At 38.7% G+C, this 21,627-nt stretch overlaps 1 protein-coding gene across 9 annotated transcripts in view; it reads right to left on the bottom strand.

Moving 5' to 3' along the window:
• Positions 1-14,980, bottom strand: part of pikfyve (phosphoinositide kinase, FYVE finger containing) — a 29,726-nt gene extending 14,746 nt beyond the window's left edge. For 2 of the 9 annotated variants that reach the window (XM_058391076.1, XM_058391079.1), the window contains exons 1-11: positions 14,169-14,313; positions 11,785-11,975; positions 11,047-11,085; positions 10,674-10,832; positions 5,059-5,168; positions 3,146-3,317; positions 1,729-1,936; positions 1,344-1,370; positions 1,055-1,144; positions 660-795; positions 378-535 (exon numbers count right to left, since the gene is read on the bottom strand). In XM_058391076.1, coding sequence (XP_058247059.1) covers positions 378-535; positions 660-795; positions 1,055-1,144; positions 1,344-1,370; positions 1,729-1,936; positions 3,146-3,317; positions 5,059-5,168; positions 10,674-10,832; positions 11,047-11,085; positions 11,785-11,975; positions 14,169-14,212 — 1,334 coding nt within the window. In that variant the 5' untranslated portion in view covers positions 14,213-14,313. Of the gene's footprint in view, positions 1-377; positions 536-659; positions 796-1,054; positions 1,145-1,343; positions 1,371-1,728; positions 1,937-3,145; positions 3,318-5,058; positions 5,169-10,673; positions 10,833-11,046; positions 11,086-11,784; positions 11,976-14,168; positions 14,314-14,831 lie in introns of those variants that run through there. The other 7 variants (XM_058391069.1, XM_058391073.1, XM_058391070.1 and 4 more) reach the window with 5 other exon arrangements.
• Between the last annotated feature and the right edge of the window lie 6,647 nt (positions 14,981-21,627).

Genomic DNA, 21,627 nt, shown 5'->3' with positions numbered 1-21,627 from the left:
TTTTTTTTTTATCATTTAAAATTTTTTTCCCTATTTTTCCCTATACTTCTTAACTATATCCCCTATCTTTCATGTCCACACATTTTCTTTTTTTACTCTTTCCTCTTTTATGTAAGACCGTCGTAAAAAAGCATTTCACTACATGTCGTACTGTGTATGATTTCGTATGTGACAAATAAAATTTAATTTGAAAGTTTCTCCAGCACAGTGCACTAGTGTTAGGTTACATCACTGCAGGAGAAATTCTTGCAATACACCAGTAGTAAATATGTGTTGTGTTTGATGTTGAGAAAAATTGTTACTGAAACTTGTTCTAGAATATTTTGTCATACAATGCTTCAAGACCATACTGTGTGACTTGGCAGTTTTATACTTACCTGGTAGAAATGGTGCCATTTCGCAAGAGCCAGTTTACTAGATCTTTACCCACAATACAATTAGGGTAAGTACGTAGCCAATATCTGTGGTCCTGGAACTCCATCCCGGTATTGCTGTGACAAATTTTCTTCCATAAGTCTTTTAGCTGAGACGAATCCTACAAATATATAAAGTATATAGGTAAGAATAAAATACAATCAAAATCCCTGTGAGAAAAAAAGCACAAAAATTAACAAGAAAGAAAGTTGTACTGGTGTGATGTTTAAGGATGGGAGGTGTACCAAGAGGATCTTGCGCTCCTCTTCACTGTGGTCAGGTTTGGACACCGCTCGGCTGCTCTGGGGGCTCACTGAACTGTCGTATGAGGGAACCATGGAGCCTGAGCGGTCCAGAGACAAGTTGGTCACACTAGCTGATCTACAGAGAGAAATGGCAAACATGTGACCTTTCACAATGTCCATATACTCTGTAATTAAGAGTGCTACAGCAAACAAACAAACACTTGTCCAATGAGTTAAACTAAGTATTTTGTTTTAAAAAAACAAAGAAAATGAATATACTTTAAAACAATTATCTTATAATTAAATCATATTAACCAGTTCTATGCTACCATAGGAAAGAAAGTCAGATAAAAGCAAAATAAAAAACCCTCATACATAATAAATCACTCACTAACCTCTTTCGTGCTGGTGATTTGCCCAGATCTTCTTGCACAGCAGACAATCTAGAGTTAAGCCCACTATTTTGAGACTCTGGATGAATCAAACTGCACAAATCACACACACACACCCCGAACAGACTCAAATAATCAAGATTGTGACTATATCAATTGCTGCTACCTACAGAGATTTGGTTAGTAAACACATTAAAGCACATGCACATCATGCATGACAAATGGTGCATTCGCTATATCTAGAACAGAAGCCTCAACATGTTAACTAAAGGTGCAAACACCGTAGACTCACTTCTTCCTCATCCCAATGGGAGCTTTTCTATGCATGAAGAGAAAGGAGAAAAGATGTGCTTTGAAAAGTCATGAGCAAAAAAATCCCAAAAAACCCCCAAAACAAAACAAAAAACCTGACTGCTTACACAGCAATGAGAATAGCTAGTACAAAGGGAACATCTTAAACTGGTTTACACACACACACACTTATGAATAGTAATAAGAACCAAATGTAACTGCCTTCAACCACTTCTGCTTTTCAGATGGTTAAAAGAATGGAAGCAGAGATGAAATTCAAGAGGACGATGAATGACGACAAATATTCGCTGAACATAAAAACACTGTGACAAAACAAAAATGTTACAAGATGCAAATATAAAACTTTTCCAATGCCTTATCTTCACCTTTGCCAGGCGAGGTCCTCCTCCAGGAAGATGTTGCGGCTAGCTTTGCGTCCGCCGACAGGTGTGCGAGGCTCTGTGGGCTCCAGCACACACACAGAGCACGGCGAGTCTGACAGCGCCGTCAGATCCTCTCCGATACACGCCGAGTCTGCAGAGTGTGCGTAGCTCAGCGCGATCTTGCGACAGTATGTGCATGCCCGTAAATCACCTACATGAAGAACACACACACAAAAAAGAGAGACAAGGGGGGGAAGGGAAGGATGGGGAAGTCCAGTTAATTGTTCTTCAGTTGAGCTGTAATGCAGTAAATCAGGATTAAAACATTTTAACAAACGTCTGAATAATAAGCGCTCTCTACGAAGTGTTTGGAGGTTGTTTAAGACAACATTTCTGAGTAACATTTAAAGAGGTAATTATCATTATCATTTCTTTATCAGCATGATTTCCAATAATGCTGGAACTGTTATAACATTTATACCCACTACCTCAATGCAAATTCATTTTTTTTAATCAAATCTAATTATTTAAATATTCCTCTAGTTATTTAAGTGTATACAATAAAATTCTGCTTTTTTATTGAACCATAGAAATTTCATTTCTGTACTTTTTTTAACATGGAAAAACATTTCCTAAAATACACAAAATATCTAGTTTGTTCACTCAGCAGCCATGTTGCCAACACTGCCTGCCAGTCACACTTAAATTGGGAGAAAAACACGTACCAAATGTATGACATGGATTTAAAACGGTCAGTATTTTGTCAGTGGAAAGTTTCACTGAGTGAATGACTCTGATAGAGAGGACTCTTCTGTGAGAGATCAGCATCACCAACACCTCCTAGTGATCAAATGCTATACAATAATATCAAAGTTATTGTGCACACAGATGTGGCCTCTTTCAGGAGGATAATGCACTGTGCCACAAAGCAAAAATGGTTCAGTAATGGTTTGATGAGCACAACAAAAAGTTTGAGGTGTTGACTTGGCCTTCAAATTCCCCAGACCTCAATCCAATCGAGCAACGGTGGGATGTGCTGGATAAACAAGTCTGATCCATGGAGGCTCCACCTCCAAACATACAGAATTTAAAGGATCTGCTGCTAACATCTTGGTGCCAGAAACCACAGCACACATTCAGGGATCTAGTACACCTTCAGGGAGTCCATGCCTCAACGGGTCAGGGCTTTTTTGGCATCAAAAGGGGCACCAACACAATATTAGACAGGTGGTAATAATGTCATGCCTGTACATGTTGGCACACAAATATGCTCAAAGATACCAGCTCCTCAGGTCCAAGTATCTCTATTCATGTAAAATCTGACATAATGTCTCATTGTGAGTTTGTGAAAGTGGGATTGTGAACGTGAAAACAGTATGCTGATAGTACTGAGCTGTGCTTTGAGTTCCTAAGAGCTTACCTGTGTATCCCATGAATTTGCCGGGGATCTCCTGGTTGCAGCAGCGGCTGCAGAATATCTGGCCACAGAGACGGCAGTGGTGGCGCCGACGGAATGTAGTAAACTTCTCGTTGCAGTCGTAGCACTCTTTACACTGGCTGTCTGGCATCCAGTACTGCTTCAGATCGCTGTCCTGTAAACAGCAATGCACTCAGAATTAAAAAGAATGTTTACATATACACACACTGGTCACTTTATTAGTAACACCTGTACACCTACTCATTCATGCAGTTATCTAATCAGCCAATCATGTGTCAGCAGTGCAGTGAATATTACCATACAGATACAGGACAGCAGCTTTAGGTAGTGTTCCGACCAACCATTAAAATAAGGGTGTGGATGTTGACTGTAGCATGTTTGTTGGTTTTGGATGGGCTGGTTTTTTATTACTGCTGATCTCCTGGGATTTTCACAGTTTTCTCAGAATGATGCAATAAAGAAAAAAAAACATCAAGTGAACAGCTGTTCTGTTGGCAGAAATGCCTTGTTGATGAGAGAGGTCAATGGCGAATGGCCAGATTGCTTCCACTTGACAGGCTACAGTAACTCCGATAACAATTCTAATCATGTACAATAGGGCTGAGCAGTTGAATACAAAGATTCCAGTTGAAGACTAGAAAAAATGTCGCCTGGTCTGATGAATTTTCATTTTCGCTGAGGCACACAGATGGTAGAGTCAGAATTTGGCACCAACAGCATGAATCCATAGTGTGAAGAAAGTTTCCTTTTCACTTTCTTGTGCTGTTAACACCAGTCAATCATCACTTGAATGACAGTAGGCTATTTGAGTATTGTTGCTGAACTTCAGCATTCCTTCAAAGCCACAATCTTCTAACGGCTAGTTGCAGCATGATAATGCGCCATGTTACAAAGCAAAATTCATCTCAAACTGGTTTCATGCACATTCTGAACAACTTTAGTGTTTTTCAGTGAGCTTCGCAGTCACCAGGTCTGAATACAGTAGATCACATGTGAGATGTGGTAGAGCAGGAGATTCACATTCATGAAAGTGCTCCTGAAAAATCTACAGAAATTGTGTGATGCAATCATCTCAACATGGACCAGAATCTCAAAGGAATGTTTCCAACATCTTGTGGAATCCAAGCTATAAACAACTGAGTCTGTTTGAGAGCAAAGGGAGGCCCATCCCAGTATAAATATAGAAGTGCTAATAAAGTGCTCAGTGATGGTATGCCTATTATTTTGTAAAATACTATATGTGTATTTAATGTTGTTAATCATAATTAACATCAGATTTTAATCTTGTGAAAGATGCCATGCAAGGTAATCTCCCTATTTAATTACATTTCTAATGAAAAGTATATACACTTTATTTCCAAATGTTTTAGGACGTCTGCCTTTACATCCTTCACAGCTATAACAGCTTCAGCTTTTCTGGGAAGACTTTCCACAAGGTTTAGGAGTGTGTTTATGGGAATTTTTAAGCATTCCACTAGAAGCGCATTTGTGAGGTCAGACACTGATGTTGGACGAGAAGGCCTGGCTCTCAGTCTCTGCTCTAATTCATCCCAAAGGTATTCTATCAGGTAGAGGTCAGACCAGTCAAGTTCCTCCACACCAAACTCACTCATCCATGTCTTTATGGACCTTGCTTTGTGCACTGGTGCACAGTCATGTTGGAACAGGAAGGGGTCATCCCCAAACTGTTCCCAAAAAATTTGGACCATGAAATTGTCCAAAATGTCTTGGCATTTCACTGGAACTAAGGGGCCAAACCCAACCCTTGAAAAACAACACCTGAATTCAATGATTTGAAGGGGTGTCCCAAAACTTTAGGCAATATAGTGTAAGTGAAAAGAAGAAACAAAATGCTTGCTTCTTTTGAAATTCTAAAACCACATACATATTCATACCTGGCTCTTTCCCTCCATGATCTCCTTCAGTCTCTTCAGAGCAGTGCGAAGTTGGACTGCAGTTCGAGGGTCATGGCCCCCGAGAGGAGTCTCTGACTTTCGTCGCCCTTCTGGAAACAAACGTACAGGAAAGATCAGTACCGTGCAAAATGTGAGAAAATATCAGTGAACATGCAATTCAGAATATTCACACTGCTCATGCGTACTGTCAATTCAATCCGCCTCATTCACCTCTTTCAAAAAAATGGTCACATACCAACTCATGATCTGATGGTAGCCCTGAGTAAAAAACAACGGCAGCTATTGTGAATTGTTATAAGAGTTGTGTTTTGTGAACACAGCAAACGTAAATCATGTTTAAATAAAAACCAAAACACAACACAATTTAAAATAAAACAGAAAAAAAATGCGATGTTTTTATCTAGCTGTTGCGTGTCACAAAATGTGTTCAGCCAACATGAGCTAAATGATCATTCAAAGAAAAAAAAACACTACTAGGTTATTAAAATGTGACATGCTGTAGAACAGGGGTCTTCAACTAGTGAACCGTGGTCCGGAAACAGACCCAACTTAGTAACTAAAGCGAACATGAGTAGAAAAATACTTTAAACGTATTAAACGTATGTTAAACGTAAACGAATGCAGCTTCATCAGATCCTTTCTTGCAGTTTATGCAACCACATGATTTATGTTAACTGTTATTTTGACCAGAGACATCAGAGCCAGAGATATTTGATCTGAAAATTTCACTGAAAATATTCATAGATTCATCAATTATTATTTACTCTCTATAGTGACCAGTGCACTGATTAATCACAGAAGAAAAGAATCACCAAAGAAAACAAAGTGTTTGAAGAGGAACGGACAGAGACGCATCTACTTTTTCTGCCTGCATCAAATTCAAAACAGAAGTGTCTTAGTCTGATGTATTAACATGAAGTGTAGACATGAGAAAGCACAACCACTACATATCATCTTATTCATAAACTGATCACTAAATCGATAAGCCATTTAGGCATGTCAGATGCATAACCACAATTTCATGTAAATAAATCCAATCACAAATTTAAGTTGAACACCCCTGATATAAAAGGTTAAGTTTCAAACCACACACACACACCACACCCAACAGCAACAGTATTAATAAACAAATGTTGCCTGAATTCAAGCAGGAAACAATTTCAGAGCCCCAGCCCACAAATCACACTTCCTTAAAAACTAATAAAAAAGTAATAATAATAAAAAAAGACCCTCACCTTCCCACTCATCTGTGGATAGAAGAAAAGATGAACACAGCTTTATAATTAGCCTCTTTCCTTAACTTGAAATAAACTAAAATATCTGGTATAATTTCCATGTCCTGATCCTGATTAAAGGCCAAATAAAGAAGGCCTCAGTGTTGCCTGCATGCTTCTAATGCCAGCCAAGAACATAATATTACTGTATTTACTGTACAACAAAATTAGACTTGAGTGAAGCAGCCTGTAAGCCTCCAAGGCCACATCGAAAATATGGGATTTATTTGTTCCTATTTAAACATAACATAAATAAACAGAAGGTTTTATCATTTTCAAAATACTAAAACCAAAATAAATGTCAATGTCAATTTCATTTTATTTGTATAGTGCGTTCAATAATGGACTTAGTCAGTAAGCAGATTTACAGAAAATTATCATAAATTCAGAATATACATTTTATATAAAGATGAAGGTGGCAAGAAAATACTCCTTGAGATGATATGAGGAAGAAACCTTGAGAGAAAACAGACATTTTGAACAATTTCATGCTCCCAACTTTGTGGGCACAGTTTGGGGATGACCCCTTCCTGTTTTAACATGACTGCACACCATTGCACAAAGCAAGGTCCATAAAGACATGGATGAGTGAGTTTGGTGTGAAGGAACTTGACTCAAATTGATAGAACATCTTTGGGATGATTTAGAGCAGAGACTGCGAGCCAGGTCAAAACTGGGACGTCTGCCTTCACATGCACATGAATGTAATATGGAGTTGGCCCACCCTTTGCATCTATAAAAGCTTCTTTTACACTTCTTTTACTCTTCTGGGAAGGCTTTCCACAAGGTTTAGGAGTGTGTTTATGGGACTTTTTGACCATTCCTCTAGAAGCTCATTTGTGCGGTCAGGCACTGATGTTGGACAAGAAGGCCTGGCTCACAGTCTCTGCTCTAATTCATCCCAAAGGTTTTCTATCAGGTTGAGGTCAGGACTCTGTGCAGTTCCTCCACACCAAACTCACTCATCCATGTCTTATGGACCTTGCTTTGTGCACTGGTGTGCAGTCATGTTGGAACAGGAATGTCTTGGTATGCTGAAGCATTAAGAGCTCCTTTTACTGGAACTAAGGGGTCGAGCCCAACCCCTGAATTCAGTGATTTGGAGGGGTGTCCCAAAACCTTTGGCAGTATAGTGTCTGTCTGTATATAATCTCCAAATTTTGCTTCATTGTTGCTATATCATGCATTTTATACCAAACAAGTTGTCTAAAACGACACTTCACCGCCACCTAGTGGTAAAAAAAAGTGTATTGTACCTCCAATCGTTAATTATCCTGTGACATCCAAGAATATATGTATTTACCATGTTAAATTACACTCTTGGTATTCTTCCTAGTTAGTGAATGATCAATAACTAATGATTATTATGACTCGCTCCTAACTAACAAAAATAACTTTACTGTAACAAGTGTGTGCTATTATTTTTGTGTGGTATTGTAGGTCTAAATTAACACAGCCATATTAGTTGAGTAACATCTGTATAACAAATTCCCCAAATCTTTCAGCCAGAAAATGTTCAGCTTACTCAATCAGCATGTCCAAATACTACCTGTCTCCAAACTATGCTGTGAATTCAAGTTTAAGTTTAGCTCCAGTGTGCTAAAATAAAGAACAGGACCAGAGGGAGAACTTTCATAGAAGAATCTAGGAATGCTTGCGCGCACACACACACACACACACACACACACACACACAGTGTTAGTGAAGAGATATTGTATTATTACCCTGAATACTGATGTGAGAGCCAAGCTAAAATCTGAGAAATAAGGTCATATAGAAATTATGTCTTATTTTATGAAATCTTAAAGCTAAGCACATTGTTCCATGTGTTATGGAGAACGGTGCTTTTTAGCTTCCTCAAAGCTGTTCGAACAGTTGACAGGACCAAGATAAACTAAATAAAAACAAAACAAAAGCCATAACATCACTGTAGTAATTTCACTGCTCATATTCTATCATATACTGGAAAATTATTGTCCTCAATAAAGGTCAAGGTTACCAAACATGTTAAATTTCAGTTATTTCTGTAACACCCATGAAATTTAGCATCATTCTAAAGCTGTACATTTGTACACAAGTTAGCCAGCATTAGAGTATTCCTGCTTATCACACTATATCTACTTTTAGTTGAGGAATATACACTATATTGCCAAAGGTTTTGGGACACCCCTCCAAATCATTGAATTCAGGGGTTGTTTTTTTAGGGGTTGGGTCTGGCCCCTTATAGTTCCAGTGAAAGGAACTCTTAATGCTTCAGCATACCAAGACATTTTGGATAATTTCATGCTCCCAACTTTGTGGGAACAGTTTGGGGATGACCCCTTCCTGTTCCAACATGACTGCACACAGCAACGTCCACAAGGACATGATGAGGATGAGCGAGTTTGGTGTGGAGGAACTTGACTGACCTAAACCTGATAGAACACCTTTAGGATGAATTAGAGTGGAGACTCCGAGCCATTCCAAAACTGAGACGTCTGCCTTTTACATGCACATGAATTTAATATGGAGCTGGCCCACCCGTTGTAACTATAACAGCTTCAAGTCTTCTGGAAATACTTTCAAAAAGGTTTAGAAGTGTGTTTATTGGAAATTTTGACCATATTTTCTATATTTGTGTATTTGTGAGGTCAGGCACTGATGTTGGACGAGAAGGCCTGGTTCACATTCTCCACTCTAATTCATCCCAAAGGTGTTCCATCAGGTTGAGGACAGGATTCTCTGAAGATCCTCCACACCAAACTCACTCTTCCATGACTTTATGGACCTTGATTTGTGCACTGGTGTGCAGTCATGTTGGAACAGGAAGGGGTCATCACCAAACCAAGCTGTTCCTGGTTGGAAGAATGAAATTGTCCAAAATGTCTTGGTATGCTGAAATATTAAGAGTTCCTTTCACTGGAACTAAAGGGCCAAGACCAACCCCTGAACTGAATGATTTGGAGGGGTGTCCCAAAACCTTTGGCAATATAGTGTATGAAACAGACCTTTCAGACTATCTACATATTACAAGATTTTATTTGCTTTAACTTAAATGTTAAGCATTAACATTTAAGTTAATTCTGAATTTAAGTTAATTCTGTTCTGAATCAGTTTCTCCATCGTGGGCTTTTGTCACGTCTGGAAAAGCAGGTATTGCAAGACCATAGAATAACATTTAAGTGTCACCACACAATAAGAAAATTAGCTTTAAAAAGTAATGAAGGTCAAGGGAAACTAACAAACAAACAAACAAAATCAATAGTGATATTACTTTTTTGAAACTCACTGTTGAAAATGTCATCATGTTGCAAGTGAGTGACCACACAGTGGTGGTATCTGCTCACCATGATTCATTGCAGAAGTTACAGTCTCACTAAAGTACTACACAGGATCCTTTGATTTACTGTATCATGTCAAACATTTTAGTTTTTTTACTACAGAGCCTGTGTATAGTTAGGTTTGTGTGATTTTATTCCTTCTCAGCATTTGTGTGTCTTTTAAATGTAAAATGATCCATGTGACAAAACGTAATGAAATGTCTCTTCAGGAGTGTTTTTCTGATTGTTGTGGACCAAAATGCTTGATTTTCCTGAAATTTTATGATGCATCTTGGCAAACATAGAAAGCTTCCTGAACTGCTGCAAGTTTAAACTCCTAGCAGTGAAGATGCATGTAATCACTTCCTATGATAGCTGTACTCATGTTCCATGCATGGAAATGGAAGAGGGATTTAGCTGAATGAGTGTTGTGATGACACACAACATGTCGTGGCCCAAATCTGTGGAAAATCTGTGATCAAATTTGCAAGTGATCAAATTTGCTAGCTCCTGAGTTTCCTTAATTTTGCATTAATTTCTGTGATCACAGAATTTTGAAACCCTGGAGGGACTGGTATGTGCTTAATTTTTTTAGTAACCAAAGTACAATACTGCCAGCTGCATCACCTGTACTCCCAATTTATTGACCTATAACTTTTAATGACTCTCTCTGAAAATCTGAAGTTATATACAATGATGTACTAAAACCTCTAATGCTGGACTGTAAAGTTATTGTGCCTGGAGGGATACCTAAAAAGAGGGTGCGAGAAAGAAGCCAAGCACAAAAGATCCGTAAGATTCCAGCAGATTCAGTAATAAGATTGCGGTCACATAAGACACGACAGATTACTCCTGCTATACATCATAAGATTTTTCTTATATCTACAAATCAAAGACTGATGCATTCTACTGATCTACAATTGCAATTCTTAACCATAGAAAAACAATCCAAATACTTATATACCAGTATAAATATTGCTGGTCATAAAGGATTAATAACGTGTAGAAGCATGTGTTTTACCGGAGGCTGTAGATGTTCTCCTGATCAGGTCTGAGTGCTTCCTGTGTGTCCCAGAGCCATGTGTGGACAGTGAGGAACTGCCCCAGCTCCGGCGCTCGCCCTGTGGTGACGGCGCAGCAGACTCTGGTTTCTCAGCTGCTGAAGAAGGCCGACCATCCTCTGTGTGCAACAGCAGTGGGGAAGGGAGAAGATTGAAATTCAGCCCCAGCCACAGAAACACATCACTATGCTGATGGGATGGTTAGCTGTTTTCAGTGGAATCGCAAACCCACTGCTGCCAAATCTGCTTTTCCCTGAATTGTGATTTATTTAAAAAAAAAAAAAAAATCCTTGCTGTGCTTATATTTTTGGGTATAACAAGGGCCAGACTTACCAAGCTTTTTTGCTGGTGCAATGTTTGCACCTGACTTTTCTAAAAAGAATAAAAGGCAGAAATTAGATATATTTAATCACTGTGTGAATTACATTTCCTCCAGGTTTATGTTTTTGTTTTAAAAATAATTGTAAATCATCTTAATCAGCAAATGTTGGGGGTAATTATATACAACATTGTCATTCACAAACTTTATCCTATCCAGTTAACCATAGCTAACTAGTTTATTCTGAAGTTCTTTAAATGCACACATATCTGTAACTATATCTAATATATGCATATCCTTGCCAAGAAATTAATATTCAAAAACATCGTTTTGCTCAGACAGGCCTTTTTCCAGCTCTGTGCTAATATTACTCTCCAAGAGGAAGATAGAGAGCTGGTTAAAGTGAGGTTGGAGAACACATGACTGTTTATGAAATTCCCAGAGCTCATGGCACTGCTCCACCAACATCACATGACTTCAAACTCTTGGCAATGGCATGTGTTATTATCCGATTGTTAAAAAGTTCCAACACTTGTTAAAAATGAAAAGGCTCTAAACCTGAATGTGAATGAAAGCTAAGTCTACATCGTCAAACTTCATGTTTAACACACGTGCTTTTACGTAAAGATAATTGTTAACTTGGGATATGGTGCAGTCCCTTAAAGAGCAAAGTATGTATCTGAAACTGTCTGATTCTGCTATTAGCAGGGGCAAAGGTTTCCTGGAAGGTTTGTGAAAGCATTATCAATCACCTTTGTTGAAGCGGAAGAGGCTGACTAAGGAGCTGTAGGCCGAACGAAGGGGGGGTTCCTCCTGATCCGGGGTGAGGGGTTTAAAGTGAGTCAGGTGGGAGGGGCTGGTGGGAGACAGGGGTGGCTCGGAGTTCCAGTCCAGTGTGGACGAGGACGACGTGGACTTGTCATCAGCAGCCATATCACTGCCCCTGTTAGTCAAAATAACATAAGAGACTGTAACTTCTGCTGAGTGATAAACCACTTTCATGTATCAGGCTCTTGTGTTTTTTTTTTTTTTTACAACAGACCACAATTTCTCTTAAATAAGGAACAAAGGGTTTGCTGTTTACTGTCTTGTTCTCACGTATTTCCGCTTCCACTTGTCTCTTGATGTATATTTCCAAGATTCGTAGCTTAACTTGACATATAGCACAAAGTTCTTTAGCTAGACTGACTCTGAACATCATGCTGTCAAATGACAGACATCACATGACCACATCTTTTATACTGTTGCCATGCAGGCTGATAACATTTAACAGGAAAGGAAGGAAATACATAAAACCCATTCAAACCAGATGAAGGATGTTGCATAACATCTTCATGTAGAAAGAAAGAGCATCAAGCCAAGAATGTCAGCAAGTACTACTTTAACTATCAACTCTTCATAAACTCTCAATAACCCTGTACTTAGTGCACCTCAGAACCAGTCACTCTGGTGTGGTACAAATAGTGTCTGTTTAATTGTTTAGCTTGCTCTATACCTACATATACATAATTAAATATGTTTTTTTTTTTTTATAATGGGGAAAAAAATACATACTATACAAAACCTTCAACAAAAGCACAAAACAACACCAAGTATAGCGCTAGTCTTTACATATGAAAACTCAATGGAAACGAGAACAACTAGGACCAAAAATAAAGTTTTTCTGCTGAAGCCTGTGTACAAAACAGCTGTTAGACATAACCCTCCCCAGTCATGTGCTCTGTGTATCATTCATAAAATGCTCCAAAAAAAGAGAAAGGAGGAAAAAAATGCTAGGTAAAGTGCTATGCATATGGATTTAACGTTTTGGCAGCCCAGAGCATAAAATAAATGCATAAATAAATGCATAAATAAATCTCTCACAGAGGTCCGTGTGATTTCTTCATAAATTGTGTGGTTATTTGTAGTTTAATGCCCATAAAATCAAAGATCAAGCACCTTTGGAAAATCTGTACCAACCTATTTTTGGCAGCATTACAACTTTTCATAACTCACAGAATTTCAAGCATGTGAAACATGCAGACTTGAATGTAGACTGTATTCATCATATACACCGATCAGGCATAACATTATAAGCACTGACAGATGAGGAGATAATCAGTGTTATTCACTTCAAAATGGAAACAGGAAAAATGGACAAGCGTAAGGATTTGAGTGAGTTTGACAAGGGCCAAATTGTGATGGCTAGATGACTGGATCAGAGAATCTCCAAAACTGCAGCTCTTGTGGGGTGTTCCCGGTCTGCAGTGGTCAGTATCTATCAAAAGTGGTCCAAGGAAGGAACAGTGGTGAACCAGCGACAGGGTCATGGGCGGCCAAGGCTCACTGATACACCTGGGGAGTGAAGGCTGGCCCGTGTGGTCCGATCCTACTGTTGCTCAAATTGCTGAAGAAGTAGTTAATGCTGCTTCTGATAGAAAGGTGTCAGAATACACAGTGCATGATGGGTCAGGGCTGTTTTGGCAGCAAAAAGGGGGACAAACACCAATATTTGGCAGGTAGTCATAATGTTATGCCTGATATACATTGCTTATAGGAATGCCATGACATTAGTGTTACCTGGCATCATTTTAAACCCATTCTGATTTATAAAGGAGTTTAAATGAGTTAATGGAAAGTTAGAAAAACTCTCTCATAACAGTGTGAAGAGAGAGCACAGGGCAGCAGAGGACACTTGTAAACACTGTAAAGCGGAAAACAATGCGTTATGGCATTTCCACAGAAACCGTTGAATGTTTGTCCAAAGTCCAAATTACACAGATAAACTTAACTAAAACTAAAAATTGCAGCAAACAAAAAGAAAGAAAGAAAGCAAACACAGTACAAAATTAAAAAGACATTTTCTTTTCGGACAGTAATAACCGGTTCGGGCGACAACTTCCGGTCTGCATCCTTAAATGGAGACATATGACTAACATTGCACCATTATGCACTTTAACATTTACCTAATGTCAAAACGTGAGCACGGATAACAGGTTGTTTGGCCGTTTAGATAATTAATTCATTATTTATTTTTTTTTATCTTACTTGAAATGACCAAAATGATAAAGGGTCGCTCCGGTTGCTGGCGAAGCTAAATGGCTAAAACGTACATAGATTTGCAAAGCATGTCGTGGAGATGGAAATGAAATCTTACCGCTTAATAAACATCACTGACTCAAGTCGCAGTGAACAGGTCATAGTGACAGATCATTTAAAAGAATGAAGGAAGCATGGTGTGTCTCCGGTTCCTGATCGGAACAGCGCCGCTTTCACACAGATCAGCAGGTCATGTGATGAAGGGCCATGGCACCAGAGCTCAGCACCGCAGGCATCACAGCTCACACCACAGACCTGCGTTTCTTACACATGACTTTACACAGACATTGCCTGCATTCAGCCATAGACACATCTGCAACTTCATCTCCAGCCGGTTAGATTGCTAGTCTGCTACATCAGATATTTGTTTCACCTACTTATGCCGAAAAGGCTATGAAATCTAATACGACATCCTCCAGTGATATCACTCTCACACTAATCCTGATGGATGCTACTAAACAGAGATATGCCCAGAACATCATTTTCATTCTGTGTAGCCACATCTACATAGTCTTAGTAGATTTTTTCAACACGGTTATCTATGCTATGATGAGCAGATTTTTAACCGCGTTTCTTTTAAAGACTTTAACCATCACAAGATTGTAAATAACAAGCTCCAACTAACAGCAGAGACCCGTCACCCGGCTAGCCGCCTTCAATCTCTTCACATCAGACCGCGAATATCACTAGCCTAACTTTTCACAAAATAACCTCCGCTTACCTGTTGTGTTGTTGTGTCCTACAGCATACCTATAGCATCCGAACCGAGATAAAACACACGACACAATACGACATTTTTAATCCATTTCACATGATCGGTAAGCATTAGCCCGCTAGCAAGCCAGGAAAGGGAGTCTTCATCTGAGTAGACAGAAGTAGTCGATCGCACATTGCTCGATCATTGTTTTTATCACGCGACAAGACATTACTCATCTATCTGAGCAAACAGTGTACGTACCGTGTACGCAAAGCATACATTTTATTTTTAATAAAGGTGAATTTGTTGATTAAGATACATCGCTTAGGATTTTTTTGTTAAAATAATAATAATAAAAAAAGATCATTCTGCTGCCAGTCATCCTTGACAAAATTAGACTTAACAGAATAATTTTATCAATGATTCATACACTGTTTATTAGAAGTGTTAGAGAAACTTTCATGAACTCCAGTGAAACAAACATGCAAACACAAATAAAGCTTAAATGTCATTAAGTTAAACTGCAATCACAGTACTTCACAATCTAAACACAGCTAATCTGACTCTCAAGGCAATGGATGTAGTTTATATTTACACCTCAATGTGGACTACATCTGGAGCATGGTGGGGGCTTTGTCAAGGGCCCAACAGAGGCAGCTTGGCAGAGCTGGGGCTTGAATCCTGATCTTCCGGTCAATGACCCAGAACCTTAACCACTTGAGCTACCACCGCCATTACTGAACAAATGGCACTGAACAAACACAAGCATGTCATTCCCTCTATGTTTGTTCGCTCTCAATTAGCTACACCTAATGTTAGCAAAAGCTAATTTTACACTAACCGTAACGTGTATCATTTTGTTAAGTTGATTAATGAAAATAAACACACACCCTCAAAGCTAACATCAGTCAACAGCCTGATATAGACCCTGGACCTGTTGAAGAGGTTATATCTCACATTTGTCTTGGGAATATTAGGAGAGAAGGTATTATAAAAGAAAAAGTAATAACTGAATGCAAAACACTGCATGAAACCAGAACCGTTCTCTACACTGTGTTTAAGCTAATTTAGGAGGGTTGGTGGGCTAGTGTGCATCAATGTGCTATATCCGTTTACTACTATATGATCAATATGTGGTTTGTGGTATGGCACTAATGTCTGTTTGAATGTGTGGACTCACAGTTTTGAGATTAATTCTTGTAGAGTAGAAGGAAGCTGCACTGCACACATAATAAAACTAACATGCTTTAGCATTTTTCTTTTAGTGAGCATGAAATCTCAATATACAAATACAAAATTGTGCCTACAGATATAAAATACATTATTACATGTATCCTCATATAATTCTTGACTTTGTGCATCTGTTATTGAAGCTTCGTTTCATCATCTGTTGTTTCAAATCTGTCAGGTTGCATAAGCTGTTCTCTTGATGTTTGAGAGCCAGGGTTACAGTAATAGTAACATTTTTTTTTTTATCATGTTTCAGGTTTAAAATAAATGTGTGGTTTAAAGTATTGCCTTTTAACAAATTGTGGAACATGAAAGGGAAGAGGATCCAGAATAGAAAGCAAGCTTTCACACTTGAAATCTCAATATTTAATATTTCTCTGACAAATGTAAAGCATTTCTCCCAAATAAATATCATAAGATATTATCAATATTATAAAATATGATATGTCTGTGTTCTTGCAGTTCCACTTAGTGCAGGTTGTGTGTATCTACTCTACATACTACTAACAGTAGTTGGGTTTTCTCAGCTGAGTGCTTATGAGTTTTTCTTTTTCTTTTAGATAGTTTCTAGCTATTGCTTTACATGTTGTAGATTTGCTCAAAGAGGGCCAAATGTGGAAACTGAAATCTTGTGTAGTAAACTAAGCTTAATATGCTACAGCTGGGTGGTTAGATGAATCTATATCTGGTGAGAAGTGAAGAAATAAAAGAAGTAATGAAAGAAGAAATGCAAGAAACAATCAAGAGGATTCAGAATATCGTCTTATGCCTAGTTAAATGCCTAGCCATATAACTAACATATAACATATGAAACAAACTAATATAATTCATTATTTAATTTCAACTCTGATATACAGTTGTAGACATCTAAAATAACACTAGCTTTGTCCCTGTCCAAATATTTATGGACCTAACTGTATATACTATATACAGTGTACTGCATATCCTTACTGAATTACTGAATCTTTATACATTCAAGTAAATAATTCACACCCATCTTGCTAGTCTTCCAGCCACCGTTTAGTCGAATTTCTTCAATGATTACAGCTTAAAGTAGCATATTAAATTAACATGCTTCAGCTAGGTTATTTTAGATGCAAAGAACATCATGGACTTCTCTTAGTAACTTATTCTTCAGTGAATATTCTTCATAATGGCTTGTATTACTGTAAGACAGGAGCTCATGAATGAACATATGTTTGCAGTTCACCCTCTCTAATATTCCACTAAGTCTAGGGGGAGCCATGTAACACAGGTGTGCTCATAAGCTACAGGCTATAATCATTATCAGTAATGTTCAGTGGTTGTAGTTTCTCTAACAGTCTATTAAAACCAATGATTCTAACTTCTAGTATAGAACGCTTTCATAGAAATCTGATTGACGGAAAGTATTGTATGTTCTTCTTAAGCTTTCTCTTTCAAAACTGCATCGTCTTCTGTGGTAAAACATCTACAGGTCTCTGTAAAGAGGAGAGAAAATACACCGGTCTGCATTTGAAATAGAAATGATTTAAAACATCCTGAAGTGCACTGATAACATCATCAGGTGATGACTGTCAGATAAGACATCATCCAGTGGTACTTCACACCTCACCTGAGCATGGTTTAATGGTGGGAATCGCCCAATGCTCTTCATAATATCAAATGTTTTTATCCACTGTTCATTCCACGCCTGAACACTGTAGTATGGTGTGCACTGGGATAAACGTCGGAGAATTATTTTATTATCCTTCACAATTTCAAGCAGCGCTTCTTGTCTTTTGTCTGTGTCAAGCCTGAATTTGAGAAACAAGGGAATTGAATTGATCACTAAAGCAGTGTTCACTCAGCTTTTCGCCAGTTTACGTTTAAATCCAAGGACTATAAAATGCTTACCTTTTATTCACATACTCATTTCTACAATCAATCTGACCAGAGGTTTGCTTGATGTGGAATATTTTATCCAGTAGCATCCGATTGTCTCTTTGGATTGTTGAGAGTCGTTCTTCCTCTTGCTGGTGGAGTAGAGCATTAATTATTATGTTATCATGGTTTAATAAAATAATAATCATTATAGGTGTCAGGGAAAGGTTGGTAAATGTATTTATGTATTTATTTTTGTATTTCATGCAGTTAATCTTTACAGAAATCAGAAGTCTCTAAATAACATGGAGAGTAATTTATGTGTATATTTGTATTCTGTTTTTTTATATATACACTATATTGCCAAAAGTATTCGCTCACCCATCCAAATAATCAGAATCAGGTGTTCCAATCACTTCCATGGCCACAGGTGTATAAAATCAAGCACCTAGGCATGCAGACTGTTTTTACAAACATTTGTGAAAGAATGGGTCGCTCTCAGGAGCTCAGTGAATTCCAGCGTGGAACTGTGATAGGATGCCACCTGTGCAACAAATCCAGTCGTGAAATTTCCTCGCTCCTAAATATTCCACAGTCAACTGTCAGCTGTATTATAAGAACGTGGAAGTGTTTGGGAACGACAGCAACTCAGCCACGAAGTGGTAGGCCACGTAAACTGACGGAGCGGGGTCAGCGGATGCTGAGGCGCATAGTGCGAAGAGGTCACCAACTTTCTGCAGAGTCAATCGCTACAGACCTCCAAAGTTCATGTGGCCTTCAGATTAGCTCAAGAACAGTGCGCAGAGAGCTTCATGGAATGGGTTTCCATGGCCGAGCAGCTGCATCCAAGCCATACATCACCAAGTGCAATGCAAAGCGTCGGATGCAGTGGTGTAAAGCATGCCGCCACCGGACTCTAGAGCAGTGGAGACGCGTTCTCTGGAGTGACGAATCGCGCTTCTCCATCTGGCAATCTGATGGATCAGTCTGGGTTTGGCGGTTGCCAGGAGAACGGTACTTGTCTGACTGCATTGTGCCAAGTGTAAAGTTTGGTGGAGGGGGGATTATGGTGTGGGGTTGTTTTTCAGGAGCTGGGCTTGGCCTCTTAGTTCCAGTGAAAGGAACTCTGAATGCTTCAGCATACCAAGACATTGGACAATTCCATGCTCCCAACTTTGTGGGAACAGTTTGGAGCTGGCCCCTTCCTCTTCCAACATGACTGTGCACCAGTGCACAAAGCAAGGTCCATAAAGACATGGATGACAGAGTCTGGTGTGGATGAACTTGACTGGCCTGCACAGAGTCCTGACCTCAACCTGATAGAACACCTTTGGGATGAATTAGAGTGGAGACTGAGAGCCAGGCCTTCTCGTCCAACATCAGTGTGTGACCTCACAAATGCGCTTCTGGAAGAATGGTCAAAAATTCCCATAAACACACTCCTAAACCTTGTGGACAGACTTCCCAGAAGAGTTGAAGCTGTTAGAGCTGCAAAGGGTGGACCGACATCATATTGAACCCTATGGATTAGGAATGGGATGTCACTTAAGTTCATATGCGAGTCAAGGCAGGTGAGCGAATACTTTTGGCAATATAGTGTATATTCGAGGTACTTTGTGAGTTTGATGATGTATGTTGTGATATATGATGATATATTGTGAACCTTTATTGTGCTCTGCTTTACTCTTTTCTATTCTAAATGATTCTACTAAGGAAAGTATCAAATAGTGTCAGGGAGAAAAAAATAGAGAGAGAGAGAGAGAGAGAGAGAGCGAGAGACAGAGAGAGAGAGAGAGAGAGAGAGAGAGAGAGAGAGAAAAGTCATGAAGTCTGCAGGCGGGCATATTTCTAGGACCATACATGAGCATACCTGGTTTTATTAAAAGGTGATACAACCGTATGGATGAGAATGATCATGTTAGATCCTCACACAACTGTAATGATGGAATTAATGCATGAAATCCTTTAATTACATGAAATGTAAAAACCTTTAATTACTGTTATCTGCTGAATCATTCTAGCCTCATTTACAATCTTTTTTTTATAGCCAATATTTATCTAAAGTTCACAAATCAGATTTTTTTTTTTACTGAGATTAAATACTTATAGCAGGAAAGGTGTTTAGGAAAGTAAACAATGGATGCAAGGTGAGAGAATTCACCCAGTAAGGGTTGCCAGTCGAGTGAAGGCCAGCATGCTCACACACACACACACACACACACACACACACACACACACACACACACACACACACACACACACACACATACAATTTCATATCTAGGGGTAATTTAACATAGTCAACCCACCTACCTGATTGTTTTTCTACAGGGGAAGAAACCAGAAAATCAGCTGTAAAGGTGGCAACATTACCCACTGTGCCACTGTGTGTCAGTTTAAGATTATATTTGTAATATATATGTTTCCCCGTTGATAAAAAATATAATGGTTATTTTGTCTAAATTCAGCAGATTATGTATTAGGTTATTTTGTCTAAATGTTACAGGTTGATTTATCTTTGGGGGGAAGTGCTAGCTCAGAGGTTATACTAATTATCAGAGGGTTGCAAGCTCAAATCCCAGGTCCAACAAGCTGCTGTTTGGCCCCTAAGCAAGGCCCTCAATCCTCAATTGCTCAGCTGTATATGAGATAAATGCGGTAAATGTAAATCTCTCTGGATATGGGTGTCTGCTAAATGCTGTAAATGCATTTCTTTGTTTTTATCTACTTCTAGTTTGTGTACCCACACTACTGTAAAATCAAATATATACATGTGCACAGTATATGATGCATACATATAATACATACAAGGGTGATACAAGATACATATATGAATTATATACTGTATATATTATATACTGTATATACTGCACACACCCAGAGGAAACTCCATGCACAAAGGGCAGAGGCAGGAATTGAGCCCCTGTCTCCAGAGGTTAACCACTGTGACCCCTCCCCTGACTCCCCCCCCCCATTAATATAGTGATAAAAAATATTTTTTGAAGGTTAAGCTTAGCATGCTTTAAAAATTTTCAGATAAACCTTTGGAGGAAGCCTTAAAAGTTTTAAGTACAAACTCAACAGTTTCTGTATCAGGTTTCCATTTTTTTGCAATGTACATTTAAAGAAAGTTAGGCAGGATTGATTTCTTACCAATTTTTTTTTCCTTTTCGAAAGAATGTGATCATAGATCTTAGGTGGAGTTGTGTTGACTGTCGCCTTCGCAGACTGAAACTTGAAAAGTAACAAAATTCATGACTTGAGAAGGCTGTATAAGCAAAGACAACACATGCACTTTTTTCTGAAAGAAAAAAAATACTATACAGCTTCTTTATTTCCAAACTAAAAAGGAAATAAATCTCTCTTTGAATTCAAAACTGAACGTCTTACCTTTTTCTTGTGTATGTCGTAGTCTCTTTTATCCCACCTGTACTGCAGGTATTTGTTGGCGCAGGGCTGCAGTGGTTGGTGAGCTTTATGCTGCATGGTGGTTGTTTGCCCTAAAGCTCCAGCAGAGGAAACAAACACAGCTCCTACTGAACACAGACCTTAGTGCAGTCTGGTTGGAGTCGTGTGTCGTGTGGATGTTGTCATGACAGTCACAGAGAAGCAGAGAATAAACATTGGCTGTAGTTTAGTTTATATGTGATATGATTACATCTTTGAGACTACAGCTATAGATTTCCAGAAATTGCCCTCTTATCCATATAAAGCTTGTCCTAGTTAATGTTCCGGTCCAATCTGAATA

Source organism: Hemibagrus wyckioides, linkage group LG06 (genome assembly GCF_019097595.1).
Source record: "Hemibagrus wyckioides isolate EC202008001 linkage group LG06, SWU_Hwy_1.0, whole genome shotgun sequence".
NCBI lineage: Eukaryota > Metazoa > Chordata > Actinopteri > Siluriformes > Bagridae > Hemibagrus > Hemibagrus wyckioides.
This window is presented reverse-complemented; position numbering and strand designations above follow the sequence as displayed.